Source organism: Salmo trutta, chromosome 13, assembly GCF_901001165.1.
Source record: "Salmo trutta chromosome 13, fSalTru1.1, whole genome shotgun sequence".
In the NCBI taxonomy this organism is placed as follows: Eukaryota; Metazoa; Chordata; class Actinopteri; order Salmoniformes; family Salmonidae; genus Salmo; species Salmo trutta.
In genome coordinates, this window is record NC_042969.1 from 53,978,808 (window position 1) to 53,995,552 (window position 16,745).

At 44.8% G+C, this 16,745-nt stretch overlaps 1 protein-coding gene and 1 non-coding gene across 3 annotated transcripts in view; both read left to right on the plus strand.

Moving 5' to 3' along the window:
• Positions 1-9,274, plus strand: part of LOC115206045 (leucine-rich repeat-containing protein 75A) — a 28,797-nt gene extending 19,523 nt beyond the window's left edge. For both annotated transcript variants that reach the window (XM_029772590.1, XM_029772591.1), the window contains one exon: positions 7,261-9,274. In XM_029772590.1, the coding sequence (XP_029628450.1) occupies positions 7,261-8,092 (832 nt within the window). In that variant the 3' untranslated portion in view covers positions 8,093-9,274. The remainder of the gene's footprint in view (positions 1-7,260) is intronic.
• Positions 3,444-3,517, plus strand: trnaa-ugc (transfer RNA alanine (anticodon UGC)). The gene has a single exon. It is a non-coding gene; the product is annotated as a tRNA-Ala (tRNA).
• Positions 9,275-16,745: the final 7,471 nt, after the last annotated feature.

Sequence of the window (16,745 nt, forward strand, 5' to 3'; positions counted from 1 at the left end):
AGCTCTAACTGTTCTACCCGTGAGTACATTGATGAATGGGAGTAATATTTACTCAGCTAAGTGAGTCAGTGAATGACAGCGCCACCGATGGGTGTGTGTGCTGCAGCCTCCCCATCAGCGCTGCAGATCTTCTAACTCTCATAGCAAGTGCAGTATACGGCGCAGCTGCTGCACTGTATACAACTGATGATGTAGTGTGTGTGCGTGTGTGTGTGTGTGTGTATATTCCTGTGTAACAACTTCCAAAGTGTGTTATAGTGGAACTGTTTCCATATAGCGTGTAATGGGTCCGTTGACCCTGGAGGTGGTGTTTATATCCCCAGAGCTCTAGCCTGTTCTCTCAGTTCCTCACCACACTCACCACACACACCACACACACCACACTCACCACACACACCACACACACCACACACACCACACATACCACACACACCACACTCACCACACACACCACACACACCACACACACCACACTCACCACACTCACCACCACACACACCACACGCACCACACTCACCACACACACCACACACACCACACACACCACACACACCACACTCACCACACACACCACACACCACACTCACCACACACACCACACTCACCACACACACCACACACCACACTCACCACACACACCACACACACCACACACCACACTCACCACACACACACCACACACACCACACTCACCACACACACCACACGCACCACACTCACCACACACACCACACACACCACACACACCACACACACCACACACACCACACACACCACACACACCACACACACCACACACCACACTCACCACACACACCACACTCACCACACACACCACACACACCACACTCACCACACTCACCACACACCACACACACCACACACACCACACACACCACACACCACACTCACCACACACACCACACACACCACACTCACCACACTCACCACACACACCACACACACCACACTCACCACACACACCACACTCACCACACATACCACACTCACCACACACACCACACACACCACACTCACCACACTCACCACCACACACACCACACGCACCACACACACCACACACACCACACACACCACACTCACCACACACACCACACACCACACTCACCACACACACCACACTCACCACACACACCACACTCACCACACTCACCACACTCACCACACACACCACACACCACACTCACCACACACACCACACACACCACACACCACACTCACCACACACACACCACACTCACCACACACACCACACTCACCACACTCACCACACTCACCACACACACCACACTCACCACACACACCACACACACCACACACACCACACACCACACTCACCACACACACCACACACACACCACACACACCACACACACCACACACCACACTCACCACACACACCACACACACCACACTCACCACACACACCACACACACCACACTCACCACACACACACTGGGTGCAGATATTCCTTAGCTCTCTGTCTCCAGTCTCACTTACCTTTACAGCTCTGAGCTCTACTATCGCCTGCTATTGTTCCACAGCGTAATCACCATAGAAATAGGATCCGTAGAAGGGACAATACTACGCCTACGCAGTAGCCCAGACAACAGAGTTCTAATCACGTTAGCACTGTACACGGCTCTGACCATAGAAATATAATTATATTTATATGGCTCTGACAGGACAGTGGAATTACCATATCATTAAAATGATGACTCTTCTGGTCATTGTACTTCTATAGTAATCACAATGGACTTTGAGATTTATGCACAGTGCTGTGATTAACACCCTGTTTCTGTGAACTACCTCGTGGGCGTCCTTCCTCAGTACGGTGTCTGTGTGTTTGTCTCTCAGGAGAGATACATTCTATTTGTCCATTCTACTGTTTGTCAGATCGAGTCTGATGTCGTTGATTATGGACTGGGTTTTGGACTGGGTGCATAGACAACTCAGGCCAATTTACTGTCACCCACCAGTATGCCATTTGAAAAGGTTTTGAGAAGGTTATTGTGACACGGTTTGCTAGTGATGAAAACTCCTTCTCGTCACGTAGTCGGAAGTGCCTGGGTTCTATTGTCGAGGAACACTGTGCATGTTAATGCCTGCCGGGTCCTCCGTGACTCCTCCGTGACTCCTCCGTGACTCCTCCGTGACTCCTCCGTGACTCCACCATTCCATCCGTAATTACAGAGGTAGCTAGAGGAAACCTCTTTACTATCTCCACCTCACTGCATATAATCAGACCTAGGCTTCAAATACTTTGACTGTTTGCTTTAGTCTGCCTGGACTGACAGGGGGCGGGATTTTGGGACAATTGGGACTATTCCGTTGGCTCTATTGCGCAAGGCAAACTCAAAGCGAGCCTAGCTAAAGTATTTGAAATGATTGAAAATAGTATTTGAACCCAGGTCTGCATATAATGTGTTCTGTGGATCACTTTAGCTTTATCTCCGTGAATCTTGTCTCCGTGCCCCTGTCTCTGTGGTGGAGGAGTCGGGGCCCTAGCCGCTAGCTAATTAGCATGGGGGACAGGAGCACTGGAGGAAAGGGCTCATCTCCTCCTCCTCCTTCTCCTCCTCTGCCGTTGCTGTCTCATACACTCTGCCTCAGCTCTGGACTGGTCATGACCTCAGCACCCACCGCGCGCACACAAACACACGAAAGGACACACACACGTATGGATGGACACACACATATGGAGACACGAACGCACACACACACACACACACTGCTTCTTCCAGGGGAAACTGCTTGACTGAGTTGTGCCAGCCCCTAAGCTCCATTTCCAGTTCAAGTGGTTATTGGTTAAAAAAGTACTGGGAAACCTAATGAGTGAACTTCCCCTAGTTAGATACTGAACCATAGTCTTGATGAATGTTGAGGGTGGCTTTGTAATTGGGCAGTGGCTGACTCAGTCTTAAACAGGAAATATAATTTGTCCTGGGGGCCTCTCGAGTGGTGCAGCGGTCTAAGGCGTTACTACAGACCATTCCAGGTTCATTCCAGGGCTATGCCACAACCGGCCGTGGCCGGGAGTCCCATAGGACGGCACACAATTGGCCTCATCGTGCTCCAGTGACTCCTTGTGGCGGGCCGGGTGCCTGCAGGCTCACCCCGGTAGCCAGTTGAACGGTGTTTCCTCCGACACATTGGTGCGGCTGGCTTCTGGGTTAAGCTGGCGGGTGTTAAGGAGCGCGGTTAGGCGGGTCATGTTTCGGAGGACGCATGATTCCACCTTCGTCTCTCCCGAGCCTGTTGGGGAGTTGCAGCAATGAGACAAGATCGAAAATTGGGGAGATTTAAAAAAATATATATATATATTGGAATGGATAACGAATGTCAAGGTATGAAATGTTGAAAGAGGACTATAATAAATAGAAACGAGATGTGGTTGTGCGTGTACATTAACCTCCTTAAGGTCCCGTGTGGCTTAGTTGGTAGAGCATGGCGCTTGCAACGCCAGGGTCGTGGGTTCAATTCCCACAGGGGACCAGTACGCAAAAGTACAACATGATATTCACTCACTACTGTAAGTCCCTGTGGATAAGAGCGTCTGCTAATTGACTATGTCCTTATATGAAAAAAAGGATACTAGCTGTTGTTCTTTAGAATTTTAAGCCTTTAAATTAAGCTTTAGGCATTGGAGTGAGGATCAGCTAACTAAAAATAACAGCGCTGGTCCCTGCAGCAAGACTGTGTGAACTGACAGTGATGACCGCTGGAAGCCGAGAGAGAACAGATGCTTAGCCACCAAGAAAGAAACTGTCAAATTAAGACTAGCGCGCATGTGTGTTTGCGCGTGTGTGTATATCAGGCCTACACAAATCAATGAGTGGTAACTGTACTGATCTGAGAAGTAGAGTTGAATGTGGTGACAGAGATTATGAGGTGAATGGAGCGGTAATGGGGGCCAACCGTAGTTCTGCCCGTCTCCCGTAGAGACAGATGACCAGGATAAGGTGAGACACACACACACACACGGGGGAAAAGTGATATCATCTTTGCTGTCAATGGACTAGCTGACACCTAAGTGTAATTTAATAACACACTCATTATATTGCAATGGCACTGTGCCGTCACTAGGGTTGCGTTATGTCTCTGAACAATGGTGTCACCAGGTCACCAAGGGTCACAGGGATTTTAGAGTGGATCTGCAGACTGGAGCTACTATACCAGGGATCATCTTTAATAATGAAACACTAGTCACTTTAATAATGTTTACATACTGCTTTACTCATCTCATATGTATATACTGTATTCTGATCAATCTAGTATTTATATATTTCTTAATTCCATTCATTTACTTTTAGATTTGTGTGTATTGTTGTGAATCGTTTTTAGATACTACTACACTGTTAGATATTACTGCACTGTTGGAGCTAGAAACACAAGCATTTCGCTACACCCGCAATAACATCTGCTAAATATGTGTATGTGACCAATAACATGTGATGTGATTTGAGATATAATCTATTGTCTATCCTTGAGGCTAAACAGTGATTTACTCTTATTATCATGAACACACATTCATGTGACATCATTTGTTTGTTATTGGGGTTAAACAGATCAACTGTGTTTTACATTAGAAACTAAATTAGATGAAAATAAAGGATAAAACTGTAAAACGTCTTGGTTGGCTAGGTCGGTCCCCGTGCGGTACGGGGCGGCAGCGTAGCCTAGTGGTTAGAGCGTTGGACTAGTAACCAAAAGGTTGCAAGATCAAATCCCTGAGCTGACGTGGTATAAAATCTGTCGTTCTGCCCCTGAACAAGGCAGTTAACCCGCTGTTCCTAGGCCGTCATTGTAAATAAGAATTTGTTCTTAACTGACTTGCCTAGTTAAATAAAGGTCAAATATATATATATATATTTTTTAATGTAGTATGTGGTACAAGCATTTCGCTACACCCGCAATAACATCTGCTAAATATGTATACGTGACCAATGACATTTGATTTGGGTCCTGACTCCTGTGTCTGAGAGGAAGAGATCTTGGCTCAGTGTTGCTCTAGCATAAAGCGTGGGATTTAATGTATGTTGTTAGTCGATCTTCTCCAGAAAGGTCCCCATGTGGTATGTAGTATCTAAGCCCTGAGGTCCAGACTCCTGTGTCTGAGAGGGAGAGAACTCGGAGAACGCTCAGCGTTGCTCCAGTCTAAAGCGTGGGATTCTGGTCGGAAGCCAGGCTGATAGTGTGGGATTGATGTCCTGTACGCCGGTTTCATCTGTTTCTATTTACGTTCTGCTCTGCTTTTTAGATTTGTTAGTTAAGACTATCAGGGGAGAAGTCACAGGGAGAATGCTGAAAGGGAGCCAGGGATTCATCATGAGGTCATAACCTAGGGACCATTGACTTCGACTCATAGACAAATAATAAATGGAACGGATATTTAAGTCAACATTCCGTGTTGGGTGGGCCGTCAGCCATATTGAGTGTATGCATGACTGTATTGTCAATTGTACACTGTCTGAAAGATTTTCCCATTCTAGTAATTCCATTTGTTTGCTACTACCCAATTCCCATAAAAATCCATTAGCAAAACAAAATCTGGACTGATTTAGCAGCATAAGTGGGACTACACCATGTCTCAATGTTGTTGATGGATTAGAACGGAGTGCTTGACCCATAGAATTAGAATTATAACGGATATTCACGTTCAAGTCAATGTTCTGTGATTAGTCCCTTCTTGTAATTCTATGCCTGAACCAACTAATAAATGGGTCTCTTTGGCTCACATCCTAGCACTACACAGCCATTGGGAGGGAGATTTACTATTGTTACGGTAAATTCCTAATTAAGCAAAAATAAAAGGGGGGGGGGGTGTTGAGTAATAATTGTGGTCCAGACCTCACATGCATTGTATTGTTTTCATTTGTACCTGGAAGATGTTCAAGTCTGATCTCACTTTTCCTTTTTATGGCATAAAATGCAGAGCAGGCCTTTGTTCAGTTCATTCACTGCCAAGCACTAGACTTCTGCTGTGCTGTGAGTGCATTTTCACTTTGGAACATTTGTTTTTCTTCTTCTGTCTCCTGAGGTCTTGATTATCTGGACCCACTCCTTTCTTTCTATTTATCTCCACTTTCTTTCTAGTTTTCATTTCATGGTCATTTTTAGGTTGAGGGTCTCCAAACTGAGCAAACGATATTGCCAATCAGCATTTTACTTCTTGTTGTAAAGTAAGTAGCCTTGTGCAAGCTGGAACAGCTCATTGGAGTGACAGCCTATCTCCTGTTTCTATAGCATGAGGCAGCTTGATGTACAAGTACACCCCACTGGGCAGCGAACTAGTCTATCGCAGGGCCTTACCCCCAATCTGGTTCCCTAATGCTGAGTGCCAAGCAGAGACGCATCAGGTCCCATTTTCACAGTCTTTGGTATGACTTGGCATTGAACTCCCAATCTTCCAATCTCTGGGCAAATACTCTAACCACAAGGCCACTGCATTGTCTACTGCTTGTTGACTGGTGGCAAAAAGACCCCTCTGTCTCTCCTCCGAAATCATCCAAACTCACATCGCTGGAATCATTGTTATTATGACTCATAATGACCAAATTGAAAGACACTCCACACCTGGGTGTCAACCACAGTATTAAGACACAAGCTTATGCCAAAACGCGTGAACACTCTACCTGTGCCACAGGGAGCCACTTGTTTGTTTCGGTGAGGTCGGCAGAAAATCTCCCTCAGTTCACTCTCAACGCATTTGTTTGTTTAGATCATATGGACAGATTTGCAAACTGAAACGCAACACGGACTGGCAGACGACTAATTATGCAGAAACTAAAACATCTCTCTCTCTCCCCATCTCTCCTCCTTTAATCATCTCTCTGCAAACCTTTCCATGCAAGTGGGTGAACCCATTTCTCACCTCTCTGCCCCTCAGCACATGAAGTGTCAGGAAATGGTGAAACAACAGTATTACAGATAACAATGTAATTGATCTACCTACCTGCCGCTATGCCTGGGGCTCCATGCTCCTGCTGTCCTTGTCTCATCACAGGCTCTTCTAACGGTCTAGTAATGTAATATCCTTCCTGTCAGGGGGATGTTGCTCTCACCCTGATAGTTTTATTGACTGTATTATATATGGATCTTTGCCATGTTTTGTTCTTGGGAAAATTACAATTTGCATACACATTTTGCATTGGAGATATTCAATAGATTTATCTACAGTTTGGTCAACACGCATCGTGACATGTAACTGATTACTTCTCCCCCCCTTTCCCTCCCAGTCTCAAGGTGATGCTGTCGACCCCTCCCCCTAACGGGGCGCTGGACCTTTCGGGCATCCCCCTGACAGTGCATGACATGGAGCGCCTGTGTGCCTACCTGCAGCGCCACGCGCCCATCATCTGCAGCCTGGAGCTGGGCTTCACCGAGCTCACCGACGACGCCTTCCTCCTTCTCCTGCCCACGCTGGCCGCCCTGCCCCGCCTGGAGACCCTGGCCCTCAACGGCAACCGGCTGACCCGTGCCGTCCTCAAGGAGCTGACGGACAGCCTGAAAGACCCGGCCAGCTTCCCCAGTGTCACGTGGATCGACCTGGGCAACAACGTGGACATCTTCTCCCTGCCCCAGCCCTTCCTGGTGAGTCTGAGGAAGCGCTGCCCAAAGCAGGGCAACCTGCCCACCATCCTGGAGTTTGGTGAGAGCCAGGCCAGCGAGCCCGAGGGGAGGGTGGGGGATGATGACGATGACAGGGATGACATCAACAGGACAGAGAGCATGGATGAGCTGAGGTCGGAGGTGGAGGGGGAGATGGACGGAGAGACGGAGATTGAGGAGATGATGGAAGAGTTGCTGGACTTTGACCTGGAGGTGCAGGGGAAGGAGGACGAGATCGAGGACAGCATGTGGACAATGGAGGAGCAGAGGAGGGAGGAGACACGGGGACAGGGAATTAGGAAGATGGTGGAGAGGGCGGAGCTAGAGGAGGAAGACACACAGAGTCAGTCCTCCCACTTGTCGTGCTCCAGCCAATCGCAGCATTCTTCTGGAGTGGTTGAACTGATGAAGGAGGAAGAAGGAGAGGAGGGGACTGATCACTTAGACCACCTGACCTGAGCAAGAACCCCGGTACACTCTGCTTGTAACTTCCCCTCCCACGTTTTGTCTAAAATGAGAAGAAAGCAGTACCAGCAAGCAGTGAACGTTCGTATAACGTTAGGTAACGTTCTTGGAATGCATAGGTAACCGGAAATTGTTCCCTGGGTTGGACATCTGGGGGAGGGGCTCTGTCATCTCAACCAACTGGAATGGATCCGGAATAACCAACCGATCTGGGTGGACTGTTCGTCCACGGATGCACAGTTTAGGGAGATGACAATCCAGGTTGAAAGAGGACGTTTGTGATAACTCTCATTGTTGTTTCATTATGAATTAAGATTATAATCCTCTGTAGTAAAGAGTAATAGATATATTATATATCAAATGTAGAAAACAAATAAACATTTTCTAACGTACATGTGGGTATGTCATATCTGGCACGTATGAGATGTTTCATTCATGGTTTTACTCCCTGCTCATCCTGTCCTATAGATGGATGAACGCCTATGTGCCAGTCACTTGTTCCCCTGTTGATGGAGAGACTGTATGTCAGAGAGAGAGACAGACAGATGGCTGACGGACGGACGGACGGACAGACAGACAGATTTGTAGAAAGACAGACAGGTAGAAAGACAGAAGAAGAGCGGTAGACACAGACGGCTTTGGTCTGTGAAAAAGCTTGCGTCTTTCTGATACTACAGTACGTCTGTCTCTGTCTCTCTGACCAGCACTCTCTTCACCAAGCCTACCTACACAGTATTTTTTTATGTGTATGCGTGCACCAGTGTGTCGATTTCCGATGTGATCTGAGTGCAGTGAGGAAAAGCACTGTTTAGGCTAAGGAAAAGGATTTAGGAGCTACGGCGACAGGAGCTACGGCGACAGGAGCTACGGCGACAGGCGCTACGGCGACAGGCGCTACGGCGACAGGCGCTACGGCGACAGGAGCTATAACAACCCATCTTTAGTAGCCTCACTTGTTCCCTTTATCCCTGCCAGTCATGTAGAGTGCACGTATCACTTATAACCGTTGTATCAACACGTTTAATAGGATTTTGCTGTGTGGTTACAACAATGCCATCTAACATGGTCTCTAGGCTACGGCTATAGAACATTCCCTCATTCTCAGTAAATATGTAGCTCTCGCACAGCGTATGTTTTCCCATTTGTAACAACGGTCTAATAAAGCGCTTTAAGAATTAGGATTATGCGCTTCATCTCCTTTGTTAATTGTGTATACGAGGTACTTTATGCCTTTAAGGGCAGTGACATGGGGCTATGTGTCAGCTGAGGTGAATGCAATTGGGTCCAGATATTCAATGTCAGTTCTCAGAAGTGTAATTCCTCAAAACTATTATCATCCCCCAAACAGATAGACATTTGTGCTGATAATGTGGTTACTATACTGTAAATGATAAGAGCGTGCATTCTGTTCTTGGGTCTACTCCTATCTGAGACGTGTCTTATTCATTCAAGTCTTTCTTATTTCAGTGAGAGTCCAGTTGAACACAACGTTGTGTGTATGTGTGTCTATAGGAGATGTAATAGACGAGTACACTGTCTGTTCCACAGTGTCTCCGATGAATTTCTCTGTGAGAGTGCTTTGTCTGTCTGGTTGCAGTCTCTTGTGTCTCGATGGCTGGTTTTGGGAGGATAGACTCAACTGCTTCCTTAGGTCCACAGACAGCGTGTAACAGTCACCAGAGACACTGCCAACAGTGATAAGAATTGGAAGATGTTTCTCTGCAACTCAGTCCATGTTATCTGTCATACTGAGAAGCTGTGATAATGCAGTTTCTTTGTATAAAGGTTTTAGAACACCTACTCATTCAAGGTTTTTATTTTATTTATTTTTTTACTATTTTCTACATTATAGAATCTAGTGAAGGCATCACAACTATGAAATAACACACATGGAATCATGTAGTAACCAAAAAAGTGTTAAACAAATCCAAATATATTTTATATTTGAGATCCTTCAAATAGCCACCCTTTGCCATGATTACATATTTGCACACTCTTGGCATTCTCTCAACCAGGTTCACTTGGAATGCTCTTCCAACAGTCTTGAAGGAGTTCCCACATATGCTGAGCACTTGTGGGCTGCTTTTCCTTCACTCTGCGGTCCGACTCATCCCAAACCATCTCAATTTGGTTGAAGTCGGGGGATTGTGGAGGCCAGGTTATCTGATGCAGCACGCCATCACTCTCCTTCTTGGTCAAATAGCCCTTACTCAGCCTGGAGGTGTGTTGGTTATTGTCCTGTTGAAAAACAAATGATAGTCCCACTAAGCCCAAACCAGATGGGATGGCGTATAGCTGCAGAATGCTGTGGTAGCCATGCTGGTAAAGTGTGCCTTGAATTCTAAATAAATCACAGACAGTGTCAACAGCAAAGCACCCCCACACCATAACACCTCCTCCTCCATGCTTTATGGGGGGGAAATACACATGCGGCGGAACCAAAAATCTCCAATTTGGACTCCAGACTAAAGGACAAATTTCCACCGGTCTAATGTCCATTGCTCGTGTTTCTTGGCCCAAGCAAGTCTCTTCTTCTTATTGGTGTCTTTTAGTAGTGGTTTCTTTGCAGCAATTCAACCACGAAGGCCTGATTCACACAGTCTCCTCTGAACAGTTGATGTTGAGATGTGTCTGTTACTTGAACTCTGAAGCATTTATTTGGGCTGAAATTTCTGAGGCTAGTAACTCAAGTTAACTTATCCTCTGCAGCAGAGGCCACTCTGGGGCAAACTACCTGCCCTCCAGGACACCTACAGCACCCGATGTCACAGGAAGGCCAAAAAAAATAATCAAGGACAACAACCACCCGAGCCACTGCCTGTTCACCCCGCTATTATCCAGAAGGCGAGGTCAGTACAGGTGCATCAAAGCTGGGACCGAGAGACTGAAAAACAGCTTCTATCTCAAGGCCATCATACTGTTAAACAGCCATCACTAACAGAGAGGCTGCTGCCAACATACAGACTTGAAATCATTGGCAACTTTAATACATTTTATAAATGGATTTAATAAAGGTATCACTAGTCACTTTAAATAACGCCACTTTAATAATATCTACGTCCTACATTACTCATCTCATATGTATGTACTGTATTCTATACCATCTACTGCATCTTGCCTATGCCGCACGGCCATCGCTCATCCATATATTTATACGTACATATTCTATTCATCCCTTTACATTTGTGTGTATAAGGTAGTCATTGTGAATTTGTTAGATTACTTGTTAGATATTACTGTACTGTCCGAACTAGAAGCACAAGCATTTCGCTACACTCCCATTAACATCTGCTAACCATGTGTATGTGACCAATCACATTTGATTTGATTTGGGGTCTTCCATTCCTGTGGCGGTCCTCATGAGAGCACGTTTCATCACAGCGCTTGATGGTTTTTGCAACTGCAGATGAAGAAACCTCCAAAGTTCTTGACATTTTCCATATTGACTGACATTCATGTCTTAAAATAATGATGGACTGTCTTTGCTTATTTGAGCTGTTCTTGCCATAATATGGAATTGGTCGGTTACCAGAAAGGCTATCTTCTGTATACCACTCCTACCTCGTCACATCACAACTGATTGGCTCAAATGCAATAAGAAGGAAAGGAAATTCCACAAATTAACTTTTAAAAAGGCCCACCTGTTAATTGAAATGCATTCCAGGTGACCACCTCATGAAGCTGGTTGAGAGAATGCCAAGAGTGTGTAAAGCTGTCAAGGCAAAGGGTGGCTATTTGAAGAATCTCAAATATAAAATATATTTTGATTTGTTTAACACTTTTTTGGTTACTACATGATTCCATATGTGTTATTTCATAGTTGTGATGTCTTCACTATTATTCTACAATGTAGAAAATAGTAAAAACCCTTGAATGAGTAGGCATTCTAAAACTTTTGACCGGTAGTGTATACTTGTTTGTTTGGGAATCTCTGGCAACTCTCTCCTCACTGTCCAGTGCCCACAGGACTGCAATTTCCCCTCCCAAACCAGTGGATGATTATTAGTGGAATATTAAATCAAAAGAAGCTAAATGTGCCTGAGTTAATGGAGCAGACTAAACAGTTCAAAAATACAAATAAACCAAAGGTGTGTACTGGAATTTCTAGACTTTTGTGTACTTACATTTCGCTATTATGATATTGAGTGTATCATGGATTAATAAGGATTCTCGCTCTCTCTCTCTCTCTCTCTGAAAGGGAAAAGGGTTATACGATTCTAAAAGCATGTATGTATGCAACTTTTGAGTTCTTTGCTCTCTCTCTCTCTCTCTCGCTCTCTTTGTTCCTTGCTCTCTCAGTTTAGGTGATGAATTGGAAAGGAAACTTCTGTGTATTTCCATTAAATGAAAATTCAAGTGACTTGCTGTCTTACCAATGCCATGAAATAAAAACAATAAATACTGTATTCTGGTAAACATATGTTTCTTCTTTTTCTACATGTTTTCTTTATTATACTATCAGTCTTTCCCCTCTTCTTGGTCTCATTATATTGTAACAGATTATGAATAAAATGCCTGAGCAGTGAGCTGCAGTAAATAATCCCTAATTCTCTGCCTGAAAATATTTTGGAATGTTGCCTTGGACTTCAGCTCCAAATTTCCTCCAAAGCACTTTTTCCAGAATAACTTCGCATTTTTCCCCATATATGGAGTTTCAGGGCTATTTCTTGGATCAATAACTAGAGCAGTCTGTCTCTCCCACTCACACAGACAATGAGCAAACAAAGACTCAGACGTATTTAGTTGGTAACAGAGTTGGAGGTGGACACACATATGGGGCGTGGGTGCTGCTCTGCTGACCCCCTAGCAGACAAGTTGTTCGGTGATTCTCTGCACTATCCGTCCAGAGTCCAGAGGATGTAACACAGTGCTCCAGAGTCAGGGTTTTGTGAGGCATTATGGGTCATCTCACACTAGGTGGCCACAATAAACGTAGCTAGTTTCCATCGCATCAGTCCAGATGCCTAAGACATATATTCAGGAAAACCCCAAATGCCTTCTTAATCTTTTTTTAGTGAGGAGTGAGGAAGAAAAGGTGGTTGGAAAGGATTTTTTTTACTTAAAGTAGGTACTTCAAGGAACATTTGTGAGGGCCACTTCCTAGGGAGCTATTGCTCCAACTGAATTACACCGGGTCCAGTATTGATTTTCTAACGATACCATTGGAATGATGCCCAGAAAATGATATTGAAAACATAGTTTTTGGCACTATTTTGGGTCTCTGGTATTAGACTGACATCTGGTGGTCACTTTTGGAAACATAAAAGTGAAAACAACAACGACTGCCTCTGGAAAGCAGCATCTTGTTTTGAAAATGTCCTGTGTGGCATCAATATGAGTCAGAAACATGTATTCTAGTGTCATTTATTATTGCTCTGCATGCGACCAAATCAAAATGCACATGGTCAACTTGGTTTAACATTTGACGATATCCCTATGGGGCAAGTTAGGGATTATAAGTCAATTTTTTAAAAATGCCAATACCTCCAAATTTCAATGACTTAAAAACCTCAAACCTACTATAAATTGTATAAATTCATAAACAAATATTGAATGCATTTAATGAGACAACTAAAAGATGGGCAACTTGAAAATATTGTCCCGTTTACACTTTGTAATATATTGACGTTGCCTAATTAGCCCCAGAGATAGGCTATCCAATGTCAAACCAACCTTACCATGGTTGCACACCAGCTGGTTGAATCTAATTGGCGAACGAAGTTGGCTAGGTGACTTCAAGACACAAGACCTGGTTAGACTATTTCAAGTTATCTAGAAGGGTGATGTAACTGTGTACTGTTTAGGGAGAGTGAATGTACAAACCATAGACTGCTTGCCACGTGCGAACACACACAAGTCACCCACATTAAACCCCCTCCCCCAAGACAACTCTCGTTTCTTTACCATGGCTGCTGCATTTCAGCTTCCTTTTAAGTGAAATAAAGTCAATTGAGATCAAGGGGCCAGAGTTAAAAAATTCCTTAAGACACAGGAGCTGGTTGAAGCACAGCGGTGGGAGTGGCGAGCTGTGGCTCCATGGCGGGAGCTGGTGTGCTAGGCCCCACTACAAACCTGAGTACCATGGACTGAACAGGCTGGATCTGAACGGCTGGAGCACAGTGGAGGGGTGCTCCCCCAGAGTGAGCTCTGGTAGCTCCTCTAGCTCTGGAGAAAGCTGTAGCACCTCCTGAGGGACTCCACAGCAAGGGTGAGATCTGAGACCGGGGCTGATGATTGAAGCTGATGTGGAAGGGCGTAGCGTCTCAAGCATCTTCTGACGGCTGGCGTCGCGGAGCTGGTTGCGCTGGCACCACAGAACCTCATTCTGGTTGTAGTACCTGTTGCATGATCATCTCTGAGATGATGTCATAAACTTCTTGGGCAGCTTGGTGGCACAGCTCCTCGTTCTCCCCCTCGGAGACATCTTTCTGTTGTAAGAGGAGACAACTGTTGAAGGACTGTCTGTGACAGTCAGGTGACAACTAGCAGTGTTCAGCAATTAAGTAGTGGCGATAGTCGTCAGGTGGTCTGGAGGAACCTTCCGTCTTCCTGACTGCGTCAATTAGCTCATCAGTCTCGTCATTCTGGATGTGTAAACGCAGTGAGCCCTCCAGTCGTCACTAGCGGTCCACGCTCAGGTCGATGCTGATCCCGGTGATCTCTGGTCGAGATTCGATGCTGATCTTGCCAATCTCTGGTTGAGGTTAGCCTGAGGTGGGAACCTGTTGAATTAGCCACCGATAAAAAGGCTGAGTCTCTGTCCTCTATTCTGCTGGTCAGCCTGGGTGATGACTTGGACCGGTGATGAGTCGTTGAAGGGGACAGTGGGATACATTCCATCTCAAGTGCTCAAGAAAACCCTGTAGCTGTTTCCCCAATTAGGAGTGGTGTGTTGTTATGTGTGGTGGTCTGTGCCTTGACCCGTAGCCATCTTCGTAATTATCAAGATATTGTGGCAGGTGAGCTGGTCGTCGTGGACAGACCACATCTTGTGGAGGATTTTGCATGTTAACTGGCATCCTTGTGCTGTAGGAGTTACTGGATTCGGCTCCAATGACCATGAAAAATATGTGTAGGTTGTCAAATCTAAGTAGCATTCAAATAGGAGGGAAAATGTAGGTGTTGGTTTATGCCGGTAGTAACCACTACTGTCGGGTTAGAACAACAAGGAGGCAGTACTCCAGTTTAAAGGGTTTTAATGGACAGAAAATATCTGAGCACTCTTGAAACTGTCAGATTATGATTGTTTAGCTGCACGCACAATACAAGATCAGAACAGCAAAGGTATGCAGGAGGATGAGTAGCGGGAGGGAAAATGTAGTGCTTGTCAGGATAGGGAAAGCACATGTCTGACATCTGCCCTGTTCAGTGCTGGGGTCTTGCACTGAATGTCCCGGGAATCTAGGCTGCTGATAGGCTAACATAATAATAATTGGCGTGACCTTGACCAATAAGAACTAAAATACATTTAGGACCTTCTGAAAGGGGGCTGAGTTGCCTGACAAAAAAATAAAAACACCAGTAGAATGTGCTAGAACAGATTACTGAAGCTGGCAGTTTTAACAAAACCCATCACTGTGACATATTAATCCATTGACTGGCCATCCCTACATGTACGATGTCAAACCCACTGCCTGACATTCATATTCAAATCCCTCTTCGGCAAGACCCCCCTTTATATCATCTCACAACTAAGACTCCCCATCACCAACAGCAACCTGAGATCCAGCAATTATATAAACCTGCCAATCCTCAAGTCCCTCAGTATCTTTGGTGAAACTGATGTTCAATTCTCCACTGCTAGAGACTGGACCATCCTTCAAAAAACACTGAAAATAAGCTATTTTGTGTTCATTGGTACTTTTAAAAGCAAACTGTCTGAGAGTTTAAAGGTGCACTATGCAGAAATCGCTCTGCCTTTTCCTGGTTGCTAAAATTCTAATAGTTTGCCAAATTTCAGTTAATGTGACAAAACAACCAAGTATAGTGTAGAGAACCATTGTACCATCTAAACCGCTGTGAAATATGTATTCTATAACCAAAAATATTGTATTTTCAGCTGTTTAAAGTTGGTGTACAAAACCAAAAGTAAAAGATGCAAAAATGAAACCTCAGAACATGAAGCATAGAAATAGCCACATAGAACATATCTACTGCTTCTTAGACTTGCTTCAACTCGATTGCCAGATCTATAACTCGTATTTCTATGTGAATTTGGTTTGGTCGCCTAAAAGGTTACATATTGCAGCTTTAACTGATAACTGCATGTGTTTCCCCCTGCCTCTTAAACGCTGCCTATTGCTGAATGTTTTACTGTCTGTTTTACTGACTGTGCATCATGTGTATTTTGACTGTTGTTTGTATGATATTGTTTTACCTATTTGTGTGTTATATGTGCTGCGCCCGCTCCCTGACAGGTCGTCATTGTAAATAAGAATTTGTCTTAATTGACTAACCTGTATAAATAAATGTAGTCGCGCATAATTGCCCACATCAGTGGCCTTCAGGCCTAAAGCACATCATATTTGGGATTTATGGGCCATCAAATAGACCACAAATTAGATAATCCATGGGTTGGATGAATTAATACAATGTGTACTGTTATTATTATTATCTCATATCCTATCAAAAATAAAGTAATATTTGA